This window comes from Triturus cristatus, chromosome 1_1 (genome assembly GCF_964204655.1).
Source record: "Triturus cristatus chromosome 1_1, aTriCri1.1, whole genome shotgun sequence".
NCBI lineage: Eukaryota > Metazoa > Chordata > Amphibia > Caudata > Salamandridae > Triturus > Triturus cristatus.
The window spans coordinates 105,375,391-105,395,432 of NC_140579.1; the positions used below are offsets into that span (position 1 = coordinate 105,375,391).

The window sequence follows — 20,042 nt, forward strand, 5'->3', positions numbered from 1 at the left end:
AAATAGAGCCACATGGGGCTACATAAGGATCTGCAGCCTCTTCTGTAATAGCAAAGTGCCCTTGGGCGCAGAAAGTGGGTACACATGCCCAGTGCTACGTCCCCTGCACAAGCGCCGTGATGCAGCGACCAATGCCTCAGACGCAAACAGGAACAGTGCGCCCTACTAGCCCAGGGCAGCACATGAGTGAACGACAGGGCAACTGACTGAAGTCCCTGGTTTATCTTTCCCAGTGCAAGTGGCATCGGATCTGTACTTCCATGGGGGGCAGACTGAGATCTCCCTGCAGGCGTGTGCAGTGACTGGCTGCACCCTCCTCCATGGGGGAATCAGTGGGGTCCATGAGAGTGAGATCTCCCTGCGGGCGTGTGCAGTGACTGACTGCACCCTCCTCCATGGGGGAATCAGTGGGGTCCATGAGAGTGAGATCTCCCTGCAGGCGTGTGCAGTGACTGGCTGCACCCTCCTCCATGGGGGAATCAGTGGGGTTCATGAGAGTGAGATCTCCCTGCGGGCGTGTGCAGTGACTGACTGCACCCTCCTCCATGGGGGAATCAGTGGGGTCCATGAGAGTGAGATCTCCCTGCGGGCGTTTGCAGTGACTGGCTGCACCCTCCTCCATGGGGGAATCAGTGGGGTCCATGAGAGTGAGATCTCCCTGCGGGCGTGTGCAGTGACTGACTGCACCCTCCTCCATGGGGGAATCAGTGGGGTCCATGAGAGTGAGATCTCCCTGCGGGCGTGTGCAGTGACTGGCTGCACCCTCCTCCATGGGGGAATCAGTGGGGTTCATGAGAGTGAGATCTCCCTGTGGGCGTGTGCAGTGACTGACTGCACCCTCCTCCATGGGGGAATCAGTGGGGTCCATGAGAGTGAGATCTCCCTGCAGGCGTGTGCAGTGACTGGCCGCACCCTCCTCCATGGGGGAATCAGTGGGGTCCGTGAGAGTGAGATCTCCCTGCGGGCGTGTGCAGTGACTGGCTGCACCCTCCTCCATGGGGGAATCAGTGGGGTCCGTGAGAGTGAGATCTCCCTGCAGGCGTGTGCAGTGACTGGCTGCACCCTCCTCCATGGGGGAATCAGTGGGGTCCGTGAGAGTGAGATCTCCCTGCAGGCGTGTGCAGTGACTGACTGCACCCTCCTCCATGGGGGAATCAGTGGGGTCCGTGAGAGTGAGATCTCCCTGCAGGCGTGTGCAGTGACTGACTGCACCCTCCTCCATGGGGGAATCAGTGGGGTCCGTGAGAGTGAGATCTCCCTGCAGGCGTGTGCAGTGACTGGCTGCACCCTCCTCCATGGGGGAATCAGTGGGGTCCTCTTCCCCCTTTTCAGAGCATACCTTCAGCAGGTGCAGATGCCTGGACTGACATAAAACAGTCCCAGACATATAGTAAAGGTGGGAGCACCAGGAAGTCCAATGTGAGTGGTGTGTGCTTGTGTCGTCCAGGACCTGAGTTCAGGGTCCAGCTCAATCTCTTGGCTGGATGAGAAGAAAGAAAGCACCACTGGTGTGGAACTTTCATGCATATGGTTAAAAGAGCGCTATATAGATTGGTCTGTGTTTGTGAAAGTTGTACCACTTTTATTTGTAGCCTGGGACTGTGCATGGTACAGCCACTCATCACAGCACACGCAGACACTTTGAAAACATGCTGGTCTTTTATAACACTTTTTCAAACGTGTTTCCAGAGAAGTCCCTCAGTCTCCCACATGTCACTCAGCTCTTTGTTGTAATAATGGTCAGTAAGCCAGCCGAGCAGATACACAGGGGCTTAGAAGCTCCTAACACAGATTTCTGCCATCCGTTTTACAGACGAGGCCTTTTTATTTACTCCTTGTAGTAAGATTGGAACCAGACCTGAGATGATCATAAAAAGCACACGTTTTCATGTCGAGAACACATCTACAGCAAGAACCTTTCAGCAGGGATTCGTCTTTATATGACTGCAAACCCAAAACTCCATATAAACCAGATGCAATCTTCTTTGTTTATATGTTTTAAAGAAAGGAATGAAAGAACAACCCCACAAAGAACTTGAACAACATGTTTTATGAATTGCATATTTGAATAATGTGAAAAGGGGAACACGTCAACTTGATGTTTCCTGTCACGTGAGCACTGATGCTCCACACTCATCTGCAGTGTTTAGGAAATGCCATGCCCTTCCCTCGCCTATAAAACTTACCTTGGTGACATTGGATGCATTTTGTATAGAGGCTTGAAGGGCATCGTTACTGTAAACGTGCATTTTCAGCATCAACGCTGGTGACTCGTTCTGTTCTTTGGTTTGTTTTCTGAGCAGATTTGAAAGCTGCGGTGGAAGATATCAAAGCGAGCCTGAGCGACAAGGTACAGACCCTCTTTCTGAGAACAGAGTCGTCGACCCAAACAGAGGAAAGTTTCCTAGAAAAAGTAGAAGCCTCCTCCGAGCAACCTTTGTCGGATTCTTTGCGGTCAAGTGTGACCTTTTCATCTATTGCTCTATATATTTTCACCTCTGGGACTACAGGTACGTCACTGTGAGGAACACGAGTACACACTCCTGTGTATTGTTGAGTTACTGAATGGCCTACTGTTTTTTTAACCGGAATTGGGTATCTTTCTATTAAAGAAACTGTCATCAGAACAGGTCACCCATTGCTGGTGATTTGCTTGTCTCCTGGAAGAAAGTTCCAGTTAATCCTAAAGCGACGGACAATTTCAAAGGCTTCTGAGTGATTTTTAGGTCTTGACTTTGAAACAGCTTTGGTTGTCTACACATACTATTCTTTCTAGAGCAGTAAACCGCTGCTAAAGTAGGCAAAAAAAGCATTCCACCATGGCCCTCATACGCATGCACGCACGCGTATGTGGGTGCACAAGTTGGCGGCCATCTTGGACAGCTTCTTGTATTCATATAACAGACCACATAACTCATTGCAAGATGCTTGGGTTGCCATCATATACTGGTTTTGCCTTAAAGTGTAACAAACGTGACTCGAGGACGCCACTTTTATGAGCGCATGCATGCAGATACAACCTGTGAAGTCTCCACTGTCGTAAACTTGCTAATGAATTGTAGTATGTGATTACAAAAGCTAGTGGTTTGGAAATATGAACAAAAAATAAACCTACACGAAAGTGAAGTTTATCTTTGTGAATCATGCCCCACATCTGTACTGGGGTTTGTCCGTGTTGCAGCCGAAGTCCTAGTATTACATACGATTCTTACCGACTCGAAAGATTGTGAAATAATCATTGGTGAGAGAAACAAGCATTGGCAAAAGCCAATAGATTTCAACTTTGTGAGTACTATTGGTTTTGTCAATATTTTTTCAGACATGTTCCACAGCAGCCTGGGCTGCTGCGCAATACGGCTTAAAGTTAAGAAAAAGAGCGCTATGACATAGCCAGCACCGACCGTGTCGTACGGTTTTAAAAAAAAATCTTTAAGCCATGTTGCACAGCAGCCCTCACTGCTGTGCAAAATGCCCCAAAAACGTGAGGGGGCAAGCCACACAAGGGAGGTGTAGGAAGGAGGGTGGGAGCAAAGAATAGGTGGGTAGCAACATGTAAGAGGTGCAGGGGAGGGAGTAGCAACACTGACGCAGCGAAAAAATGTGAATGATTTTCCATTTGTTAAATAAATATGCCACGCTAATACATGTGACACAATTTGACGCAAAATAAAAAATGCCACGATGCTGCCAGTTTTTCCACAGATCAGTACATTTTCAAACTCCAAAACGCTTCAGCCAGAGTCTGTGCAATGGGGCAGATTTATGTTCCCTGGCGCATCCCTGCAAATCAGCATGGATGCGCCAGGGAAGATGCGTCACGCAAGTTTGCCCTTGCGCCACTGCAGATGCGCCGCATTTACAATGCGGTGCATCCTGGCGCAAGGACAAGCAGATACGTGACGCATCTGCCGGCGTAAGGTTGGCACAGTGCTGAGCTCCAGCACTGTTCCAACCTACCCTATCCCTAACATGGTGCGTCAAGCCTTACGCCTGCTTCAAGCAGGCGCAGGGTTTTGACGCATCAGCGTTGGAAAAGTGACTCAGTGAAATCTTATAGATTTCACTGAGTCACTTTTCAGGGGCGTTCCTGCGACGGAACGCCCCCCGTGTCGAAACGCCCACGTGAAACCTGACGCAGGTTTCACGTGGCGCAGGGCTTTACACCGTGACGTATCTCCATAGATGCGTTACGATGTAAATGGAGCGCAACGTGGCGCAGGGTTTACGCCGCCGCTGCGTGACAAAAGTGACGCAACTGCGGCGTAAAAGGGGCGCAAGTCTGATATAAATCTGCCCCTAAGTATAAATCTTTTTTAGCAAGGAGATTTGATTTTTCCCCAAAACAGTTCAGTCCACACTCAGTGCACATATTTCTTCAACTGCAACAATTAAGCAAGAGGACTGTTGAACTATATTCGATTAATGACAAGGAAGGTCTTTATGCAAATAAATCTGAAATATGCGTTGCTCTATATCTGTTTTGGAAAGGCAGTGTTGGAGTACAACAGACTTTCCTCTTTAACCACTGCCTCGCTTTCCAGCGAGGTTGGTGATATATATGTAGTATACATACAGCTTTTGGTCAAAGGAATTCTTTAAAACAGTATTTTTAAAGTTCCATTCAAGCATGATTCTGAAATACTGTACTTATTGTCAGCTCATCCAGCAATCTAGCTCTGGACACTTGAAGTGACCCCCACACCACACCCTCACCCGCCTCTTACTTTGCGACTTGTGATAGGGTTCCCTCTCTCACAGTGGACTTATTTTGCACTTCTCTTTCATATTTCCAAAGGTCTGCCGAAGGCTGCAATTGTTAAACATAAGAATCTGTGCCTGGTGTCAACTCTGCTTGAGGTCAGCAGAGTCACCTCTGAAGACGTTGTCTACACGGCCCTGCCGCTGTATCACGCCAGCGGGTTAGTCCTGGGGATCCACGGATGCATCAATCTAGGTCGGTATGTCTGGATACACTTTCTTAAATTATAATATGTGGTTAATAATGCTGGTAACCAAGCGCAAGAACTAGGGGAGAGAGGCCACCGTTCAGATGTGAGCAGTGACTGAGGTCATAGCAGAAAACATAAAAGAAAGATGGTCAAGAAACTTTCATTGTACGATTAAAAAAAATCACAATAAATTCTTGCAAATACATTTATTTACAAAAGAATAACTACATTATGAATCACACTCCAGGTAAATATATTACAATATTTACATGAATCGCCATGTCCTCATAATAATCCCTGCAAACATTATCACCGTGACTTCTTTTACATTTTGATACTCGATAATCTATGATTAGGCTTTCCTCTCTTCAGTTTGTATTCGTTTGAATTCTCGTTATGTTTTTCCGTGCTTTCAAACATCGTAAAAATCTGGAGTTATAATTGTTTACTCTTTTTAGGTCTCGCCTAGCGTTGCAGCGCGAAAGCGCTGCCATCGCTTTGCGAGGCATGCAGTAAACACAATAGTGTGGAAGCTTTGTGGAAGCTCCGCCCACTCTCTGGCCCATCTTCTTCATTGGCTTAGGTTATGAATGCTGCCTTCCAATTGGTTTTAAGCTTGTTAGTCCCGCCCCATAACAGCCATGTCAGTCATTTGTATCCTTCCATGGCTACTGGCCCCTTCACAACACAGACTACTTTCTTCCAGTGGCCCACCCTGCAGTCCGATACCTTCTCAACGCTCCCCTTCCGCCTTCCCTCCTCCCCCCTCTTGTGCCTCGTCACCCGCAGGCATTGTCATTTGCAATGCAATAGGTCTCGCGTAAATGCGAGTCCTATTGCTTTGCCAATGCTTGTTGGCTAGGCCCCCAGTGACCACGCTTTCCATCCCTTCGCTTTCTGTTTTCGTGGCCACGCCCACTCTATCTAAGCTGCACCCACTGGCGCAGTGGATAGAGTTAGGACAGGGAAGGCACCGCCCCGGCTGGCTGCTGCTGGTAGTGACACGGCGGAAGCCCGCCCCTCCACTTCAGTTTACATCAGAGGAAGCTGGGCCCATTGGTGGTGTTGTTGTCCCTGTTAGAGCCAGAGCAGCTACGGTCTCTCGCTGCCCCACCCACACCATGAATTGGATGTTTAAGGAGGACCACTCTCTCGGTGAGACGCGAGGGTATGACGAGACAGTGACACGAGAGAGGGCGAGGGCGGGTAAGGCTGCTGTACTGACAGGTATCTGGAGTCAGGGACGTGTAAGGAAGTAATAGAGAAATTGTCGATCACCTGGGACAGTCCGAGGTCGGGAGGTACGAAAAGCCGAGGCTTTTGTTCCGGGTGAGCCACATCACAAATGCTTAACTTTGGCTGATATTTGGGACTGACAGAGGACCATTGTGGTGACAGTCAGCACAGGAGTCTGACAGATTGTCGAGTGTGGGGTAAGAGGTGGGGCTTACTGGGGTCAGATAAGAAGGTGACAGGCGCATCTGTGGGGCCGTGGGGATTTTTGGGGGATTCTCTTTGAATTAGGTGTGACACAGGCACTTGTTTACCAGGCCCATTTGGGGAGCGGGCAAAACGCTTATTTGAAAAAGTGCCCAGGTAGGACAGCTCTTTATGAATATTCTCTGATACCCATGTGAAGGACTTGATGGACAACTTGGGTTATGAAGACCCACTGGCTCTGGCTATAGATGATTGATCTGTGTCTCAGGAGGCAAAGAACAAACAGTTTCAGAGAATACAACAAGTTTATTGCACAGATCACTTACAGGCTCTGACATCGCAAACAAGCACAGACATTCCTCAAGTCACACACATAGGAATTAACAGAGTTTTTGCATCCTGGTACTTGTAGTTCTGGAATTATAACGGGGCACGTAGAATTACAAGTAAAAGAATGCAAAGAAAAAAATTTTGACTGGGTATAGTGACCCTTTGGAGCTTAAGAGCAGCTGAAACCAGAGTCAGCTGATAGTGTCACAACAACAACGGATAATAAAGCACCATTCGAAAGAGATCTGCGTGAAACTAAAAGTCTGTCCTGTGGCCAGGGTTTTTTTTAGGCCACCAACGCCGCTCACCAGGAGCCTTGCACGCCGTCTTCCATTATAAGCATGTGAAGTCCCTTTGTACTTTCTTCTTGCACAGTCACTGCAGTAAACACACATCCCTTGCATAGCAGGCTGAAGCCGATGTTTCCACTCCTTCAGTCGCTGCCCTTCCCATAGTTCTGCTGAACTCTTAATTCATAGTCAATCTTGGCATATGCAGGCCCGCGCCCTACAGGAGCGCATTCAATGGAAGACGCGTGGCCTCTGGAGTAGTCATACCATTACCGATACCACTGTTATAGGGTTGAAGTGTGAATGGCACTGGGGTTCAGTAAAATGCCACAGAATGTCTTAAGACCCATGGGCCTGCAGCCTGATTAGGGGGCATATCAACAAGGGCTTTATCTCTGCTTTTTTGGCTTTAAAAGCCAAAAAAGCAGAGATAAAACTAGCACCCTATCAACAACAGGGTGCTAACATGCAAATTTGCATGTTAGCACCCTTTTACTCTACGCTTCCCCTTGCATCTCTAATGAGATGCAAAGGGGGCGTTTCAGAGTAAAATAATAGGAGAAATGTCGCTAAGCGACATTTCTCCTATTATCAAGAATGTCGCTAACCCTGTTAGAGACAAAAAAAAGCAGCGCTAACCGTGGTTAACGCTGCTTTTTTACGTCTGGTATTTTTCTGCCTTAGCCATGATATCCTATGGAAGGAGGATATCATGACTAAGTTTGTGAGTCTCTATCAACAAGCTAACGTGAGATTATCGCTGGGTTTCCAGCGATAATCTCACGTTAGCCACTTAGCACCAGGATTTTTATCGCTATTGAGATAAGCGTTGCTAATAGCACGCTATCTCAGCGATAAAAATTGGCGCTAGCCGGCGATAATTATCCGAACGCTAAGTGCGCTCAGCGATAATTATCGCCGGTTGTTGTTGATATGCCCCTAAATGTGGTGTGAGCAGAGGGCTCGTCACCATTCGGACAGGGGATTATTGCATTTGACAGAGTTCTGATCCTAAAACAGACAGAACTAAGTGGAAGTGGTAAAGAGGAAATACATTAGCTGCTGACATGACTAAGTTATGTTCAGCCTGGCCACGCCACTGATCGAATCTCCCTGCCCCTTAAATCCACCGCACATGCTGTCTGCCTATATGGCACCGAGTTCCATTTGCTTGATAAATGTCAGACAGACTCACAGTGATGATGATATACATTGAACATCTGCCAGTCTGACCCGGAATTCATTATACTTTGCGGGGATGAACAACTACTTGTTATTAAGGTAAAATACTTGTCTGTTGGAAAGCGGGGGCTCCACAGGGTAATAGAGTTGACCTGCTCCTCTAGATGATGGACTGCAGTATAGTGACGGTGAGGAGGGGTAATGCTAGGATCCATCTGTGGTGGTGACATATTGGTCCACAGGGGTGTACAGGAGGACTGACGAGCCCACGTGAAGGGGCCTGACTGGATTCTAGTGATGAGATCAGATGAATGACATGCATTAAGTATTACTAAAGGGAACTAGGGGAGCTTGTAGAAGGAGATTGGGTCAGGTAATGACTCGGTTATGAGAAGGGATGTTTGTGGCTTTCAAGACACAACCTGATTTATATCTTGGCGCTAAGGATATTCATGGACTGTGACGGAGTATCCTTACCACCAAGATAAAGGTGCGCCCGTCCGATTTAAAATGCGGGTGGACCAGTGGTATAACTACGGCGAAGCCTACTCCATCTCCACCCTGGTTACTGGTTACACCCATCCGACGGCCCGACAGAGTAAGTGAACGTCCACCCACCAAATTTAGATGGGCAGGCATCCAGGTCAGTTTTAACTGCCCTTCACCTCTAGAAAAACCCTGGCGATAAGGGGCAGTAAAAACTGTCCAACGCCCACTCGCCAGGGCAAGGGGGGGAGCATTATTTTTTCTTTTTAAAAGAAAATCCCACTTCACTATTTTCTCTTTTGAAAAGAAAAAATATTAAGTTTGACAGACGCCTCTGTCATGTTGACAGAGCTGTGCGTCAAACTTAAATCAGCATTGAGGAACTGTTGTGAGGGCAGCTCTTGGCAGTGCTTCAAAATGACAGCTGGCTTGGCGGTCATTTCTAAATTTGGCAGACGAGAACTCCGTCAATGCAACGGAGTAATTTAAACTCGGTCCACCAATAAATAAAGGAGGCCCTTAATCTGGTGCGACAGAGGCTAGCATAATTGGGTGCTGGCTGCAGTGATTTAGAATTCAGAAATCTAGTTTGCAAGGTTTAAAATATTACCATGAAACCAGAAACATATTTACAACCATTCACTCTAAGAATGACGCAACAACAAAATATACTTCCTCAAGTTTGATGATATAAGGCTCTTCTGTCCTAATCAGGTCAAAACCAGGCAGATTCATAACATATAGAACATATTGTCTTTTGCCCATCCACTCTACCAACAGAGCAAGCACATGAAATGCAATTTAGGCCATCAAATCCTGAATCAAAGAATGCCTCCTATTTGACTAAACAGCAGTGAGGAATGGCATGTAATTACAGATTCAAGGTCACAAATGGCCTCCATATATTCACTAATGTCTTCTAAAACATTTATCCTCTTTTCTTTCCTGAATACATTATCACTATTAGCCTAAAACCATCTCAATACCAGGAAATATTTAAACCTGTTAGTAGGTTGTCATACGATTAATTCATTTAATCTTGTCCTTATTTAGCAATTTCCTTTCAGAGTGAAGCTTCTTGCCTTGATTCATGTGCCTCCCATAATCTAAACATATACTTTTCATAATTTGCTCTCAAAATACAGAGACTGTTATAAGGCCGAACCCAGTTCCAGACAGGTCTTCACCTGGGAGGAGGGTTTTGGCCAGCCGCGGCCACTGCAGGTAAGACCAGCAGGGCAGTGGGGCCGGCTGGGGGGGATTTTGAGAGATGACCATGATGGAAAATTAATTATTTATTTAATTTTCCCGTGTGGTCGTCTCTCGAAATCCCCCCCCCCCCCCCCACCCAAGCTGGCCCCACCGCTCTTACCTGCAGCGGCCCCAGCTGTTTTTGACAGGTTGAAGATCGGACATACTAGTGAAGACAATATGGAGCCTGAATCAAGCAGGGACATCTATGCACAGAGATCTCTGCCCACATAGACTTCTGCCTACACTTATGCAGAGATTTCCATCTGGTTGTTATTCACCAGTTTCAGGTGGGTATCCCTGCCAAGATGTATGGTTTCTGTTCTGCAACCCTTATATGATAGGGTGGAGACTCTTATGACAGAATCTACTACTGTAAAGTTACTAGTAGTAAAGCTGCCTGCCACAAATGCAGAGATGTCTGCCATGTGAATATATATGCACCGAACACCAATCAGGCGACGTTCCATCAAAGTAGATTAAACCTACTGGGAGGATTCGCAGTGGGAGGCATAATCCTGAGGGGAGACTTCAACCTCGCATGGTACTCAGGGACTGACAGTACGCACTTAAACTGATCACCCATAGGGAGCTTCCTGAAACCAGTGAAACAGGCCATCCAGGAAAGGGGCTTAAGAGACACATGAAGAGAGACACACCCTGACGATAAAGACTACACATTATTTTCTCACATCTATCGCACCTACTCTAGACTCGACTATATATTCATGTGTCAACCTTTAAACAAATATGTAAGAGAAGCCACCATTCATCCCAACCTTATCTCTGATCATGCCCCGTTGTCAGTTTCCGTGGAGTGGTCCCGCCTTGCACCGACATTTAGAAGATGGTTCTTTCCCAATGCCCTAGCACGGGATAAAACATTATAGGACGCACTTAGAACAACCATCAGAGAATTCTTCCAACTAACTGACCCACAAGACATGTCCTTCACAAATACATGGGACGCATTTAAGGCAGTGGTGAGGGTCAATGCTGAACCCTGATGGCCGCTCTCAACAAACAAAGAGCAGAGGAAAGGATAAACCTAGAAGGAGAGCTGAAATCACTCGAACACACCCACAAGGCTAACCCCACGCTCACACTCCAAAGAAAAGTAACAGCCTTATAAAGGAAGTTACAGGCAATATACTCTAATAGAGTGAAACTGACACTGCTAAGGCTTAGACAGACATCGTATGCACAGGGCAATAAGGCGAGAGCACACTTAGCCCGACAGTTACGGATCAAAAGAGAGAAGGAATACATTGGAGACATACAAGCATCATCAGGGCTCCTATCACAGGAAGAATCAGGGAAAGTGCGTATATTCAGAGACTTTTATAGCACGCTATACGCAGCTGACCAAACCAACCCATAGGCCCAAGCAGACTACCTCAAAGCAGTGGGCCACCCACAGGTCACCTCAACCCAAAACAAACAACTGGGAGATCCTATATCAGAGGAAGAGGTGCGTCTAGCGCTCGCAGGGCTAAAACTGCATAAATCTCCGGGCCCGGATGGTCTGACAGCACTCTTCTATGAAACCTTTAGCGCAGAACTGACCCCTCATCTGACCATCCTTTTTAATCACATCATGAACACCCAACAAGTGACACATTCCATGCGTGAAGCGCTTTTTACAGTGCTTCCCAAACCAGGGAAAGACCCACAACAATGCAGCTCTTATTGCCCCATAGCCCTCCTCAATTTGGATGCCAAGCTATACTCAAAAATCCTGGCAACTTGCCTAGAGGACCTAATGCCGGTATTGATACGTCCGGACCAGTCCGGCTTCATCAAGCGCAGACAGACACACAAGACAGACACACAGTAACAGACACAGGGTAATACATCTAATAGAAAAGGCTATTAAAAAAGAAGTCCCTGCAGTCCTACTAGGACTAGACTCAGAGAAGGCATTTGACAGAGTGGACTGGCCCTCTCTCTTTCAGACACTTCAGAGGTGTGGCGTTGGTGAAACTTTTATAAATATGATAAAGGCCAATTTTGCAGCCCCCAGCACTAGAATCCTAGTCAATGGGATAAGCTTGGATCCTTTTCTACTAGGGAGGGGTACGAGTCACGGGTGCCCGCTATCCCCACTGCGCCCTTAGCATTGAACCCTTGGCCGCAAAAATTAGAGAGAATCAGATGATCAGGGAAATCGATTTCGGCCCAGATGAACATTAGATTTCCTTGTTCGACGACAATATATTATTAACCCTCTCAGACCATCAAAGCTCCCTCACAACAGTTCAGAAGGAATCGAAACACTTCCAGTAGGTGGCGGGATTATGCATTAACCACCCCAAATCCTTCCTCCTCAACCTAACTTTGGATGAAGGTGATCTGGGTACCCTGGTAGCTACAACCCCATTCCAAAGGGCAAAGAAGGAATTAACATATTTAGGTATAAAACTCACTCCCAAAAATCTAGAGACTATTTGCTGCCAACTATCCCCCACTCTTACGCCAACTACAAACAGATCTTAAACGATGGGCACCACTATATCTGTCCTGGATTGGTAGAATACAGGCCATTAAGATGTTACTCCTCCCGAAATTCTTGCACTTATTTCAGAGCTTACCCATCGATCTAGACAGAGACTTCCTGCAAGGGGCACACACACTAATTACAAAATTTGTCTGGCATAATAAACGACCGCAGCTCCCATTCAACCTCTTAGGAAAACCGTCTGATGAGGGGGGAATGACACTGCCAGACCTGACCCTCTACTGTAGAGCAGCACAACTCTGCGTTATGGTGGAATGCTCCCAACGTGAGTCAGATAAACACTGGCTAAACATGGATTGGGCAGTCGCAGGAAGGGTAATATGGAATGTTCTCTGGAAGCCGAAAGCTGACAGACCCGCCAATGCCTACTTAAGCGCACCCACTAGGGCGACCCTTAAAACATGGGGCATGGTACTGAAACAGACAGAGTGGGCAACATTCCCCTCGCCATTCTCCCCCATACACCACAATCCAGCGTCCCCACCAGTGCAACAAACGGGCCCCTTCGACGCCTCACACTAGCTGAATCTTCCACAATTGGGATGAATTGACCTTCGAACACTGCCAAATGGACTTTAATCTCTTCCACTACCTCCAATTACGACACTGGGCTCTACAACCCGATATTAGAGAAGGGGCAACAAGGGAACTCACAGCACTAGAACGCTATGCAAAAGGATCAGGGACAATACAAAGTGCCATTTCTTTTCTTACTCTTTGCTGTTACACACACTACCGACCCGGCGGCCGTGCCACCCCGAATTTTGAGAACACATACTAGGCCACGAACTTACAGAAACACAATGGATGGCCCTGTGGAGAGACAGTAGGCAACACAATCATTCTCAAGGGCAGCGGGAAGCACACTACAAGATATTCTATGACTGGGACCTATACACCACCAAATTAAAAAATATATTCCCTAACACATAAGACCTCTGCTGGAGAGGGTGTGGCCTCCTGGGTGACTTCCGCCACATATGGTGGGGTTGCCCGACAACCCGGCAGTGCAGGGCGGAAATCCTGGCCCAAATTAGAGAGATTCTGGGGTGCCCAATTCCAAACACCCCAGATTTTGCACTACAAGGTCTCCGCGATCCCTGTTTGAAATATTAAACAACAGCAGATCGAGCCATAATGTGGCTTTGCTTGGGGGCTGCCAAGAAGGCCATAGCCACAGCCTGGAAGAAGAAAGAGCCACCAGCCCTGATGCAATGGCGCGCACGTCTATGGTGAGCACTCATTATGGGACGCATGAGCAATATCTTTGTACCTGAATTACACATTTTTGAATATATCTGGGGCCCATTTATCAGCTATCTATCCAAAGGCCTCCTGCTAACCACCTGCCCCTCGAAAGTCAGGGCGCTTTTAATTCTGATTAATGCCACTTCCCCTGCTAGAGCTCACTCCAATGCTAAAGTTACAACCTCACATCACCCAGGTCTCCATGCAAGCCAAGTTATGTTTCAAATTTCTTTTATTTCTCTATCTACTGTTCTTTATGGATTTGGGGCTTTTTTCGACTCTCCTCTCCCTCGGCGCATTCATGGAGGCGATAATTTGACAACTTTCTGGGTGAGCTCGGCCCCACAACAGATGATAAGAACAGGGAGGTAGGGAGGGTTCAATTTAGGGGAGGGGACTGAAAAAGCATTATATGCTTTCTGGTAATATTCGACTTAGCATTCAAAGGAATGACCCCTCTACCTATCTCTCAGATTCTTACAAATATCTAGCTACAAGAGGGTCTCAGGTGAGGACAATAATTTAATGTATTACTATGTATGATGTGTAACATCTGAAAAAAAAAAAAAAAGTTGTTTTTTGTTTGTTTTGTAAAACTTTTTATTGATGACAGTGTTCCAGCAATAGAAACATCATGGGGGAACAACCTTTACAATGCGGTTATTACACCGCGATGCGGTTACATCACAATCGTTACAACGAACGCGATGTAACCACGCTATGCCATTACAACGCAAGTCTTTACATCGACTTGTGCTAGATGGCGTGCTAACATTAAAAATAGTGTAGTTTACTATCCCAACACCTTCCCTACTGTTAAGTGGACTGGAGTTGGAATAGTAAATTACACTTTTCTAAAGTTAGCACGCCATCTAGTGCAAGTCGATGTAAAGACTTGCGTTGTAATGGGATAGCGTGGTAACATCGCAGTCGTTGTAACGGCCGCGATGTAACAGTACGCGATGTTACGTCATACATCCCATCATGGTATTAGTTCATACAACCTATGACTTCATTACTTTGAATTATACACCTGTTCACCACTTGGTTATACATTTTACAGTCCATTATTCCAGTTTTTAGAGTCTTTGTTCAATGAGTGAGGGGGGGGAAGGAAGTAAGGGTGGAGCACAGATATTCCCTCTATATACATTTAATTTGCTCCATATTTGTGTCCATTTTTTGGGGCATCCCCTGGCTATGTACACAGTTTTTTCCCTTATCATGCACTGGTCAATGTCTTTCTTCCATACATTCACTGTTGGTACTGCTGGTGCCCCCACATCCTAGCAATATTTCGTGTGGCAACCATCAGACCCAGTGTTGCCCATGTTCTCTCTTTGATGCTTAGGTCTGTAGGTTCCCAGATATTTAGAAGGCACCTTTTAACCCCAGGTTCGAGAATCATACCCAAAGCTTCCTCCATACAATGGAGTACCTCTGTCCAGTACCTGCTAATGTGTGTGCACTCCCAAATTATTTGCAGAAACGTGCCCTCCCAGCTACACTGCCGCCCACAACCATGATCCCCCTGTAGCCCATCTTAACCAGTGCTGTTCCGGAGAAGTATATTCTGTGAAGTATTTTTAGTTGTACCAGTTTAAGTCTGGAAGAAATTGCGACTTCTTTGGTACACGCCAATGCTTCCTGCCTTTCATCTTCATCCAACTCCGATATATCAGTTTCCCATTTCCTACGGAGTTGTGCGAGGGGGTCAGGTGTGTGGTTTATTAATTTCTGATAGGTCAGTGATATAGCTTTTTTGGGCATATATCCGTCAAGGGGTCAATCCTCCAGTGGCGAGGCCTCAGGGGGAGTCTCTCCCCTTGGAATTCGCACCTGTAGAGCGTGTTGCACCTGCAGGTATCTAAACCTTTGTGTATTTGCCATTTTGTATTCTTGTTGCAGGAGCGAAAAGGATATCACCTCCCTTTTCCTCCACAGGTCTCCCACCCTAGATATTCCTATAATGTCCCAGCTATCGAAGCCCTTTGTCTTTCTTAGCGTACCCAATTGTTCCTCCGGGTAAGAGCCATCTGTCCATTTTAAACCCCAGATCGTCATAAGGCCGGTATATGCAGTTATTGATGGCTGTCGTGTCAATAATATTTTTTATTATCCGGGAGCCCTATTCCTCCATCGTACCACCCTCTCACCAATTCTGGGACCGATATTCAGGGTGGTCCATTCACCCAGAGTAACTCCCTCTGTTCAGTTTCTATAGCCTTAAAATAAGTCAGGCGGACTGGATTAGGTGAATTATGCAAGACGTTTAAGAAACGTAGTAAAGACATCATTTTAAATAGTGCAGCTCTACCCAATAGTGACAGGGGAAGGGCTTTCCAATGTTCTACATCATTCTGTAGCCGCTGTAAACAGGGGCAGGAAATTGCAGGCATGGTACAACTTCGGGTGAGTGGTAATATATATGCCGAGGTATGTAAAGCCATCTGTGGCATCTGCCACTATGCGTCCTCTAGGTAGGGAAAGAAACCTCCCCCTCATTACAAAAATCATGATTTAGTCCAATTAATTGTGTATCCTGAGTATTTACCAAAATGTGTAAATATGCTGAGGACCCTGTGTAATGAGACCTTGGGCGAAGCCAGGTACAACAATATATCGTCGGCGTTGAGGGAGATGATGTCTTCCAATCCTCCGACCATTTCAAGCCCTGTATGATGGGGTCTTTCTGAATCCACGCTGCTAGGGGCTCCAGTGTCAACGCAAGAAGCAGTGGGGACAGAGGTCTGGTCCCGCTCCTAAAGGCAAAGACTGCTGTTTTTTAATTCTTTACTACTACTTGTGCCAACAGGTCAGTGTATGGGAGCCTTATCCAGCTCGTGAAACTGGGACCAAATCACAGTTTTACAAGGACAGCAAAAAGGTAGGGCCATTCAATTGTGTCAAATGCCATGGTGGCGTCCAGGGACACCACCACTGCATCTTCTCTCAGTGTGTCTATTCGTCCCTTTACTCCATGTAGTTGACGGAGGTTTAGTGATGTATTTCTGGTTGGCATGAAACCTGATTGGTTAGCATTGACAAGTTTAGAGATAACCTGGATCAAGCGAGTGGCCAGCAACTTAGCCAGTATTTTGGCCTCTACATTAGCAGTGAAATGGGTCGATCTGAGGAGCATTTATTTTTAGGTTTGCCTTCCTGACCATTGTGGCAATTCTCTGATCTTGAGGGAGCTTACCCACCTTGCGGCTCTCCTCATACATAGCTTTGAGATAAGGGGCGATTCTGTTGGGCTTTAGTTTATATAGTTCAATTGGAAAGCCTTTGGGACCCATCGCCTTCCTGGATTTGAGGCCCCTAATGGCTGGTGCAAACTCATCGTCTGTGATGTCTCTTTCCAGTAGTGCCCTGTCATCGATTGATAGTGTCGGGAGTGTCATGTCTGACAACAGGGCTCTCGATTCTTCTTCAGGAAGGGAGGTATAAGATTTATCTATTGACCAATAGTGTTTGGCGAATTCATCTGCTATTCCCTGTGTATCTGTAAGTGTTTCCCCCATCTCTGCTATTAGTTATGTGACCAGGCAATTTGCATGTTCCCTTTTATCAAGCCAAGCCAGCAACCTCCCTGCTTTGTCCCCTAGCTTGTATAGTCTGCCAAGTTTGTCCCTATTTAACGTTTTAGCCATGTCAGTAGCCAAGTTCCTATATTTTTCACTCTTTCGTTTTAGTATATGTATTGAATCATCTTCCCCATTTCTCGTTGTTTCCCCTTCTAGTTGCAGAATTTCATCCTGTAGTCTAGATAGCTTTGCATTCCTTTCCTTACGTGCCCCAGCAATTTGAGAGTTTGCTTGTCCTCGCACAACTGTTTTGAAGGCCTCCCAAAGTGTCTGAGCTGACCACACTGATCCCTCATTCTCTTGGAAGTAATCCTCTATTTCTTGTGTGATTCTTTCTTTTACTACCGGGATTCGGAGATGCCAGGGATTTATTGACGCTATTCTTCCCACTTTCCTTTCCCCTATTACCATGTGGGCCCATATTGGAGAATGATCAGAGATACCCATGCTAAATGTCAAATTTCTTTAATGTACCCCACCTGGTCTGCTGGAGTGAGGATATAGTCTATCCGTTAAAGACGATTGTCTGCCCCTGAATGGAATGTGAACTGTGTCTCGTTGGGATGGCGAACGCGCCACACATCCACCAGTCCATCGCTCCCAGGAAGTTGGGGAGTCTCAGTTGTGAGGACCCTATGCCTCGGGGGTACACCAGTCAAGTCCTCCCGAAACAACAGAATTGAAGTCTACCCCCATTAGCATCTGCCCTTCAGGGAAAGTAAGCATAATGCTTCCCAGGTCTTTGAACGCCGACACGTGTAGGTGCAGGGGAACGTATACCGATACTATGGAGAGTGCTGCACCCTCCCCTTTCCTTGACACTGCAGCGTATGCTCAATCGCCATTGGGAAGTACCGCCTTGTCATGATGTCCACTCCCCTGGACCCTGTGATGAAACCTGAATTTGCTACAAGATGATAACACCACCTGGCCAAGGTCGTGCAAGTGTTGCCAATTAAGTGCATCTCTTGAAGTAGGACTACCTCGGGTGAATGCCTTTTGATAAATTGCAGAACTTTTCCTCTTTTGAGCTTATCCCCCAGACCATTAACATTCCATGACAGATTCTAAATCTTTTATCGTTTGGTGAACCCATGGTTGTGTTTATTGATTTCTGCATCCCTCCCGCTTGCCATGGTGTCCAATGCTGCTCTGTCATCTAACTTGCAAATTAAAACTAACAAGACCAAAGAAACCCCCTCCCTGCACGTTGGACTTAGAACTGCCCATGACCCCAATTATGCAGAGTGCCTGTCAACGAAACCCTGAACTAATTGTAGGTTATGAGGTGGTGGATTAGCGTCTCCAATGCCTACCATCTATGCATATTATACATACTAATCAGCGTAAGTAATTTAAACAGTATTGCTAGAGTCATTTACCGTTTTTCGGCCATCTCAGTCCTACGGCTATACAGTGATTGGATGGCTCCCAGGTGTCTGTCATTCCACTGGCCTTTCATCGTTGGTCAGCCGTGCCGTGCCGATCTCTCATGTGAAGATGAATGCTTTAATGGAGGATGCTCCTTTCCTCGTTGGGCATTGCTCTCTTTTGCCGGTCTCCATCCTTCCAGTCAATCGGTTGCAGATTCTGGAGTGTCGAAGAACCAGGTCCTTCCCTCTGCTTGAATACGGAGTTTTGCAGGGAACAACATCCAATGCAGGAGACCTTTATCTCTGAGTTGTTTCTTGTTGCCCAGAAAAGAGCACCTTCGTCTCTGAACATTTATCGTAAAATCCGGGCGAAAGGTTATTTAGCTGTTTTCTAACTTGACTGGGGGGCAGAGCTGGCGGTTTGCAGTATAATGTCTCAATCTCTAAAATTTAGAAGTCTCGCCAACAGCGATCGTGGGGGTGCTTCTGGTTTCGGTCTTCATCCTGGGATCCTATGCGCTCTTCCCACAGAAAAAAATTTGACAAACCCTTTGGTTGCAAGTGATTAGGACTTCGTCAAAGAGGCCCGCCGCAGGTCCTCCTGATTTTTCGGGTACTCTGATAATTCTAACATTGTTTCTACGTGACCGACCTTCGTAGTCATCTAACTTGCTTTCAGTCAGTCTGTCTTGCAGCTTGAAGATCTTTGATTTCTTGCCTCAGCTGTTTGGCATCCCGACTTAGCTCCGTGGTGACCGCTTCCATGGCTTTGACTTTTTCGCTCTGATTGGTATATATTTATATGTATATTCACTTAAAAAACCATAGGTTTCACACATGTTATAGTTAGCTGGACATTTCACTCGTAAAAAACCAATGAAATTCCCCCGTTATAGTTAGTGCAGGCAACTATAACTTACGCGACCGCAATCCTCTGCTGATGACGGTGCGCCCCATTTGTTTCGCGAGGATTCGTCCACCGGCGCCAAAGTTATTCAAAATAGAATTTTGAGATTTCCTATGGAAACTAGGTTGTAACTATAACTATCTACTGGCAACCGCCAGTAGATAATATATATATATATATATATATATATATATATATATATATATATATATATATTCACTGAAAAAACCATGGGTTTCACACACGTTATAGTTAGGAATTAGCATTTAAAAAACCTTAGAAATTCACTGAAAAAACCATAGGTTTCACACACGTTATAGTTAGGAATTAGCATTTAAAAAACCTTAGAAATTCAGTGAAAAAACCATAGGTTTCACACATGTTATAGTTAGCTGGACATTTTACTCGTAAAAAACCAATGAAATTGCCCCGTTATAGTTAGTTCAGCTAACTATAACTCACGCGCCCGCAATGCACTGCT

The 20,042-nt window shown here is 46.3% G+C and overlaps 1 protein-coding gene across 1 annotated transcript in view; it reads left to right on the forward strand.

The window, feature by feature from the left end:
- LOC146869659 (long-chain fatty acid transport protein 2-like) overlaps positions 1 to 20,042 on the forward strand; it is a 327,567-nt gene that overhangs the window by 96,298 nt on the left and 211,227 nt on the right. The window contains exons 2-3 of the mRNA XM_085609559.1: positions 2,304 to 2,510; positions 4,796 to 4,954. Of these exons, the coding sequence (XP_085465685.1) occupies positions 2,304 to 2,510; positions 4,796 to 4,954 (366 nt within the window). The remainder of the gene's footprint in view (positions 1 to 2,303; positions 2,511 to 4,795; positions 4,955 to 20,042) is intronic.